At 45.4% G+C, this 8,290-nt stretch overlaps 2 protein-coding genes across 2 annotated transcripts; one reads left to right on the forward strand and one right to left on the reverse strand.

Moving 5' to 3' along the window:
• Positions 1–1,170: 1,170 nt before the first annotated feature.
• On the forward strand, positions 1,171–4,348 carry LOC119310231 (GDSL esterase/lipase At1g71691-like). The gene is made up of 6 exons (XM_037586045.1): positions 1,171–1,471; positions 2,617–2,717; positions 3,207–3,684; positions 3,728–3,848; positions 4,035–4,075; positions 4,263–4,348. Exons 1-6 carry the CDS (start codon positions 1,171–1,173, stop codon positions 4,346–4,348), a joined length of 1,128 nt encoding a protein of 375 aa, XP_037441942.1.
• A 1,625-nt stretch (positions 4,349–5,973) lies between these two features.
• On the reverse strand, positions 5,974–7,735 carry LOC119311908 (protein TRI1-like). The gene is made up of 2 exons (XM_037587624.1): positions 7,368–7,735; positions 5,974–6,335 (listed from the first exon to the last, which is right to left on the reverse strand). The coding sequence occupies exons 1-2, from the start codon at positions 7,662–7,664 to the stop codon at positions 6,210–6,212; spliced, it is 423 nt and encodes a 140-aa protein (XP_037443521.1). The 5' UTR covers positions 7,665–7,735; the 3' UTR covers positions 5,974–6,209.
• Positions 7,736–8,290: the final 555 nt, after the last annotated feature.

Here is an 8,290-nt window from a genome sequence, read left to right on the forward strand (position 1 = left end):
CAGACGGGCTCTCTTGAAGAACGGCGCGTAGCGCTCGTCGTAGTCCATATGCCCATGAACCCCGTGACCCCTCATGCGCAGTGGCTGGAGCGTCTGTTAAAAAGTGAACGCCAAAAAGTTAGGAAATCATTTTCATCAATCCGAGAACTTTGATCAAAATTTCTTTCATATCACTTACCTCTCCGTTCTCTATGAAACAGGCACGATTACCCTTGTCGAATGCCCAGTCCAGCATGCAGTACCGTGGGCGGATGTTGTCCGCAAGAGCTGGCCGCCTTAATAGAGTTTCATAAACAAAAGCACCATAAGCATAAGCATACATAAACAAACAATGAACTCAAATCATATCAAGATCAAATTTTAAGCATATTCCTCCAACAACATCTACTACACATGATGGATCAAATCATATCAACATGCATCATATAAAAAAAAACCTCCAACATACATCATAGCTTCATATTTTTAAACAAAATTTTCCAAACAATATCTTCATATCATCATATCAACATGCATCATCAAACTAGGGTTCATCTTCACACTAGAGCATATCATCATATCAACATGCATCATCAAACTAGGGTTCATCCCTTTATCAACAATACATCATAATTTTTTTAACAAAAAAATTATGAACTAGGGTTCATCTTCACACTAACATATGAACTATTGATTAGAGTACATATCCAATACCACTACTTACTAAAGAACTAAGAACTACAACTACAATCAATCTTAGGTGGAAAAAAAATCAATCTAAGTTCAAAAACATGAGGGATTTCAAGCAAATAATGCGTCGAATCGGTAGCAAGTTTGCAAAAACTAATTGGAGGGATCGGAGGAGCTTACGGTTCTCTCCTCGGGGCCATCTGGATCCGCCAAAACGGTGAAGAATCGGTGAAGATCCAAGGGGGGGAGTGGAGGAGATGAGAGAGGGAGAGAGGGGCGACTTGGGGGAGAAAGAAAGGAGAAACTGCCGACTTGGGGGAGGGGAGGGGTGGGGAGAAGGAAAGGGGCGCGGTCTCGGGCGAAATAACTGCCCCGCACCCTACCGCCAGGGCCCCTGGCGGTAAGGTTAGACAGCCTACCGCCAGGGCCCATGACGGTAGGGTGCGACGGAGGGGGACGGCGCCGTCTCCGCGTGCTGACGTGGATAAGTTTCCTACCGCCATGGGACCTGGCGGTAGGCTATCTAACCCTACCGCCAAATGCCCTGGCGGTAGGCAAAAGGGTCAAATCTCGAAAAAAAATTCAAACCGGGACCAGATCCTGAAATACTTTCTAAAAAGGGTCAAAACACGAAATTCGGCGTTCGGGGACGGGTTTACGGACGTCGGCAACAACAACTACCTAGAGAACAACGAGGTAGGGAACCCCGTAAGAGCAAATCACTCCTACTATGGCATAGACTTCCCCAATTCCGTGGCCACCGGAAGATTCAGCAACGGATTCAACTTGGCTGACTTCATCGGTATGCTAAGTTGCTAACTTTGATCCCATCACGCTATGTCTATTTTTCATAATTTGCTTACCGTTCAAGACAACTGACATGGCCACTTGTGCACAACACAATTGATCTACGTGTTCTAACATTATTACTCAACCAACATCCATTGTTTGCCAACTGGTTTCCATTTAATATAGTCTTATTTTCTCATGTAGTATAGCCTGAATTTGTTTTACTTTCCTGCAAGAGAAATTGTTTTACTTTACCGACATGGTGGCTAGCTGTTGAAAAACGGTACTTGTTAGAACAGAATAGAGAGGGGTTTGGTGGAATTGATGTATATTGTATTGAGCCTCTTGGGCGGTTTATATAGAGTACAAGGCTTGGAGAGCAAGAAGTCTCCCCTCGAGATAAGGCAGGAGATGGTTACAAATCATAGTCTACCGTATACAGATATATGCCTATATACTCGAACATCCTCCGCAGTCGTAGCGGTAGCGTCGCGGACAGCAGGAGCGTTGTGGACGATCAGACTGGAAAGAAAAGCAGGCGACAGGCTGATAGTACTGAAAGATATATAGCACAGTGTACACACTGTATTCGATATGTGCTATCAGCTGCCAAGACGTAACTAAGATATGAAAATTAACCAAACAATTACATTGGCATAAAAATCCCGTTTCGGTTTGACTACTACTGAATATCATCTTCATTTCAATTTATAAGGCATATAACTTTTCTTATCTTATTTCATATGATAGGGTGTGTGCATGTGAATTTATCGATGTTTCTCCATGTTCGCTCGAATCCTAGCAATCGCATATTCTGCTGTTCTATGTATATATAAGCATGGCTAGTTTCTATTTTCTTTGTTTTGGTTTCATTAGCATTTTTAAGTTTTATGTCGGCTTAAAACATGCATTACAGTCTGAACTGGATAGAACCGTATATAATTCGTCAAAAATCAGGAAGAATATCAATCCTTTTAAATGAATGGATATACTCCCTTTGTCCCAAAATAAGTGTCTCAACTATATACTAACTTTAGTAGAAATTTATACTAAACTTGAAAGACTTATTTTGGGACGGAGGGAGTATTATCTAAGTTATTCTGTTTTTGAAAGAATATTGATCAACCAGTGGTGTGTATACCCTTGATTGATATGCAGCAAAGGCTATGGGATTCGAGATGAGCCCTCCCACAAAAATGGAGGCTGGTTTTGCTGGAGTCAACTATGCTTCGGCGACCTCTGGGATTTGGAGAGACATCGTAAGTGGACACCTTCATGCATGCACGAGTATTTGAATTTGCATGCATTTTTTTTTCAGGAATGCATGTGCATTCATCGTCATTCGTCAACATACCTTCAGCTACCATACATCCATAGACATATCAGTACTCCCTCCGTTTCTTTTTACTCCGCGTATAAGTTTGGGTCAAAGTCAAACTACACAAAGTTTGACCAAATTTATATTAAAAAATATGAACATCTACATTACTTAAACTATATAATATGAAAATACATTTCATGGTGCATCTGAAAATGTTGATTTCATATTGTGAATGTTGATATTTTTTAATATAAAATTAGTTAAACTATGCAAAGATTGACTTTGACCAAACCTTATATGCAGGCTAAAAAGAAATGGAGAGAGTACTATTTACAGGAATGTGTAAACACCAAATAATGGTACAGATATATTTAGTTCTTAGACATCAACTACAGTTAGTCGCATTGATGTTAATGCCATTTTGCAGGACACCGGACTGGACATCCCACTGATGGTGATGGACCAAGTGAAGAACTTCGCGGACACGATAGGGCAGATGGGCGCCAACCGTAGCCCGCAAGACCTGAGCAAGATGTTGTCCAATTCCCTCTTCCTCATCAGCACCGGCACCACCGACCTCTACTTAATCTACAACATCAACAACAATGGGGGCTCGGACAGCAAAACCGATGTCCCACACCTCATCTCCTCCTACGGCGACAACATCATGACCTTGTACAACTTGGGCGCGAGGAAGTTCGGTATCATCAACGTCCCGACCTTGTGCACGGCGGTGGTGCGCCATGGCTGTGAGGGCCTCATTACCAGCCTCCGGGAGGAGTTCAACGATGGCATCAAGCCACTCATGGCCGGCCTCGCCTCCAACCTCAGTGGCCTCCGCTACTCCATTGCCGACTTTCACGCAATCTCGGATGCAGTCAACATGAGTCCGTCGGCCTACAGTAAATTCTATCAAAGTTGTCGACATTCTTACATGGTCATGCATCTGTCAGTTGAAAATGTTGGTGTGGTTTGTTGATGGATGCACAGGGTTTGTGAACACCGGGGGCGCGTGCTGCCAAGGCTCCTGCGCACCTGGTTCTGGGCTGCCGTGTGCCAACCGCTCGCAGTACTGGACACCGGCGGAGCTTAGTGTTGTGTTGGGGGGGCTGTGGCCCCCCCAGCCTTGCACAATTCTCTTCTGAAGAAAAAAATAAATAGAGGGCTTAGTTGGAAGCAAAATTAGTATTTCGTCCCCTCAAATGTTCACATTTTGTGTTTGCCCCCCAGAAATTCTGGTGTAGCTCCGCCACTGGTACTGGTATTGGGACGAGGAGTACCCGACGGAGCAGGCCGCTAAGCTGGGATTTTTTTAAAAAACTATGATGATTTTTATAGCAAATTCGGAAACTATACACCCTAATGGAGAAAAATCAAAAGTATCACCCCGTCTGTCTCCTGTTGGCCGAAAAGGGACTTTTCGGCCTTAGAGTGTATAGTTTCCGAATTTGCTATAAAAATCATCATAGTTTCAAAAAAAAACCTAAGCTGGCCGCATCTGCGTTTTTCAATGGCACAACCCAATTCACAACGCCGGTGAACTTCAAGACGCTGATCAGCCAAAAGTGATAGTATTTCTTTATGTTTCCGACTTGCGGTATCCAGAAATAAAGCGAGACATCTGTGTGAGACTTATATTGCCATTTGCCTTGAATTCCAATGTGCGGCTTTGTGTTTATCATAATATTCAGGGTACGGTGGCACGTTGTGTTTTACTCCTTCCGTCCCAAAATTCTTGTCTTAGATTCATCTAGATACGGATGTATCTAATACTAAAACATGACTTGATACATCCGTATTTAGACAAAATTAAGACAAGAATTTTGGGACGGAGGGAGTAGATGGGATTGGGTATGTGGAAACGGTTCAAGCATTCCTACTCCATCCGCGTGTGTAGTCGCATGCTCGTAGGGGTAAAGTGTACGTGCATGTGCTCATAGGAATGAATGTATGTGAGAGTCGACGTTTATAATGTGTTTCTACAAAAACGCCGACACTTATAGCAGCTCTCTTTACATGTGTCCAAGCTGAATTTTACAGTATCCACATTCCATCGGGACGGATGCATGGGCATGCACACATTCTTAGGTCATCAATTTGACTAACGAAATACTCTCTCCGTTCCTAAATATAAGTCTTTCGAAGGATTTCATTATGGGCCACATACGGAGCAAAATGAGTGAATCTACACTCTAAAATGCATCTATATACATTTGTATGTGGTCTATAGTAGAATCTCTATAAAGACTTATATTTATGAACGGAGGGAGTATATGTTATAAGCCACCCAAATTATATGTTTAGAAACTTCATTCAAATATGAATCCAATGATATACTTTTGGTTTTGTGGGAAAAAAGGATATGCTTTTGATCGTTAGTCAAAAAAAAATGCAGGTAGATCGGTAGTCAAATTGAGTATCTAAAAACCAGAGGGAGTACTGGAGTATATGGACTACGCAAAAAGAACATTCTCAAGTGTGTGCCGGAGGTCGTGTAAGGGCACTGTTGGTGCCTGTGTCTATTTGTACTATTAAACAGGGATATAGATACAACTCACCTACGTACTGTACCATATCTAATAAATCTAATAATGCCTTGTGTCCACATTTTGTGCTGCCTAATAATTTAAAAATAGCATGTAGTAGGATCATTCTAGCTGGTGGTGGTTTGGATCCCAGGCGGCCATCATCAGGTTGATCTTGGCAATGGTGCCAGGATGGTGGAAACGCCAAACTGTTCGAGGGAAAAAGAAAAGGCCGGCAGAGGGGCGCGTGTTGTCTCGAGGAATTAACAGGAAACTCGCCGCGCGCATTGATCAGAGCAAAGAGAAAAACTGACCAGAGTTGAAGAAGGCCTGACTATCCACTGCACTCCCAAGCGTCTGTCTACCCTCAGATCACATCGCATAAGCTGCAGTTCGCCTTCCTCGCACCCACCAGAGCATCCTCTGGTCTCATTTGAGGCATGGCAGCTCGGCGGACCATTGCCATGTTGGAAGGGGGTATGAGTGGAATGATCGGCCTCAGTGAAACACGGCTGAGGGCGCAGAACAGCGAACGCGAGTGCATATTGGACAATCTCTGCCCATCTGAATACTGCGTGTGCTCAGTTTGGTGGATTTGCCAGTCACGAATGGGGCAGTGAACTCTGCATTCCAAGCCCTCACACCAGCCACTGGTATGCCACGCTTAGATTCCAGACCACACCACTTGCTATTCAAACACAAACCGAGTCTGCAAGCATACGAGCTTAAAGCTGTCAAGATGTTCCAGATTTCTACTGCCAGAGGTACCCTAACATTGTCCACAGAGGGCTAAAGAACCCTAGAAGTCGAGCCAACTCGGGCCAACAAGACAAACCTACGCACCCTCAAGACCACCACAAAGTAGAAACCATCTACGCTAACTCGACTACTCCATGGAAGAGGCTTCACGGAGTCTTGACAAAGTGCGGGCTCAGAAGCTTGGCAATCTCCAGGAACCCAACACGCTCTCTGCCTGCAAACAGGGCTTTCAGCTTCTCGTCGCACACGATGACCTTCTTGTCCCCAGGGTCCTGGAAAATAGCAGGACAGAATGAGAAGTGCAACTACAAAATAGCATGTTCGTATGTAGATACTTACTCCCTTTGTCCCACAATATAAGACCGTTTCTCAAGCTAACATAGCTTGAAAAACGATCTTATATTATGGGATGGAGGGAGTAGTTAAGTCCTTGTATGTTGCTGCAAATCCTACATTTACTGCTAGATTTCACATTTGTGACATCACTCCACACCAATGAACGAAAATCTCATGCTTCACCCAAATAGTTGTATGACGAGTAGCTTAATGCGTTTGAACATAAGGAGGCAAGTCATCCTCATCAAATCAACCATGCACTCTTCATTCACTAGTCACTATATATATTGTGCAAGCATACCACCATTCAGTAATTGCACAGCCACATTGAATCTAGAAATTAACTCTGTTCAGCAAGGATGTCAACATGTGTACAAATGCCACATGAGAAAAAAACTCTGTTTCAGACATTCATCAGTCAGTTTTATCACATTGGAAGCATCACAGCTCCTTCTCATGGGACCATCTTTCATAGACTCTGCTAAGTACTAACCGATGTGCAACACATACCAGCAAAACGTGGCAGCAAATCATCTGTTCTTCCCACAAGCAGATAGAAAGAACACATCAATTTGCACAGGGATCAGACAAGAGCAAGAACATTCCACATGCATCAGCAGAAGAACCCAACGCTGCATACCAGCAAGACGGAAACATGACGGGACGTTCTAAGAAGTAGAGTTATACACCGGGCTTCTACATCCGGCGAACATGGACAGTGAGGCGGCTCTAGAGCACAACGCCACATAACGAACGCCAACAACAGTTTTACACCTGTCCTGAAGGCAGGATCTCAGATTTGCTCCTGTTGGACACTAGCAAAAAGGCCGAGCGATTCCATCTCATCTTACGCAATCCTTTCCGACTTCGTCTTTCACATCCAAATCAATTACTACTACGCCAAACGAACAGCCTGGCAAGGGAAGGGATACCTAGGGTTTGGGGAGCTCGCGTGGGCGTGGGTATACCTGGAGGTTGTTCTGCTTGATGTAGGCCCAGATGCGCTTCATGGCCTCGGTGCGGGGGACCTCGGCGGCGCCCATGAACGCCTGCAGCGCGGGGGACACGGGCCGGGGCATCGTGATGCCGGTCGGCGCCGCCCTCTTCTTCTTGGGGGCCGCCGCGGCCGTGGTAGACTTGGCCGCGGCGCGCACGACGACGGCGGCGGCGGCGGGAGCCGCGCGGCGCAGGCGCGCGAAGGAGGCCGACGGGCGGAGGAGGGCGAGAGGGGAGAAGACGGTGGTGAGCATGGATGCGGCCGCCATTTGGGGTTGGGGGTTTCTTCTCTTGGGTCGCTTCGGCGTCGGGGTCTCTTTGGATAATGGCTGTGGGGAACAAGGGTTTGGGCTTTTGAGGGTTTAGGGCATCTCCATAAACAACAACAACAACAACAACAACAACAAAGCCTTTAGTCCCAAACAAGTTGAGGTAGGCTAGAGGTGAAACTTATAAGATCTCGCAACCAACTCATGGCTCTGGCACATGGATAGCAAGCTTCCACGCACCCCTGTCCATAGCTAGCTCTTTGTCGATACTCCAATCCTTCAGGTCTCTCTTAACGGACTCCTCCCATGTCAAAATCGGTCGACCCCGCCCTCTCTTGACATTCTCCGCACGCTTTAGCCGTCCGCTATGCACTGGAGCTTCTGGAGGCCTGCGCTGAATATGCCCAAACCATCTCAAACGATGTTGGACAAGCTTCTCCTCAATTTGTGCTACCACAACTCTATCTCGTATATCATCATTCTGGACTCGATCCTTCCTCGTGTGGCCACACATCCATCTCAACATACGCATCTCCGCCACATCTAACTGTTGAACATGTCGCCTTTTAGTCGGCCAACACTCCGCGCCATACAACATTGCAGGTCGATGGTCGAACCGCCGTCCT

The sequence above is a fragment of the Triticum dicoccoides genome, chromosome 5B (genome assembly GCF_002162155.2).
Source record: "Triticum dicoccoides isolate Atlit2015 ecotype Zavitan chromosome 5B, WEW_v2.0, whole genome shotgun sequence".
NCBI classification, from domain to species: domain Eukaryota; kingdom Viridiplantae; phylum Streptophyta; class Magnoliopsida; order Poales; family Poaceae; genus Triticum; species Triticum dicoccoides.

What these genes read in the sequence shown, in the direction of transcription:
- LOC119310231 (XM_037586045.1), top strand. Translation starts at nt 1,171, where the DNA reads ATGGGACCTGGCGGTAGGCTATCTAACCCTACCGCCAAATGCCCTGGC. An exon ending in CAACTTGGCTGACTTCATCG is followed by an intron (nt 1,472 to 2,616) that starts GTATGCTAAGTT and finishes ATTGATATGCAG; the next exon opens with CAAAGGCTATGGGATTCGAG. An exon ending in GTACCCGACGGAGCAGGCCG is followed by an intron (nt 4,076 to 4,262) that starts CTAAGCTGGGAT and finishes TCAAAAAAAAAC; the next exon opens with CTAAGCTGGCCGCATCTGCG.
- LOC119311908 (XM_037587624.1), bottom strand. Translation starts at nt 7,664, where the DNA reads ATGGCGGCCGCATCCATGCTCACCACCGTCTTCTCCCCTCTCGCCCTC. An exon ending in TCAAGCAGAACAACCTCCAG is followed by an intron (nt 6,336 to 7,367) that starts GTATACCCACGC and finishes GCTATTTTCCAG; the next exon opens with GACCCTGGGGACAAGAAGGT.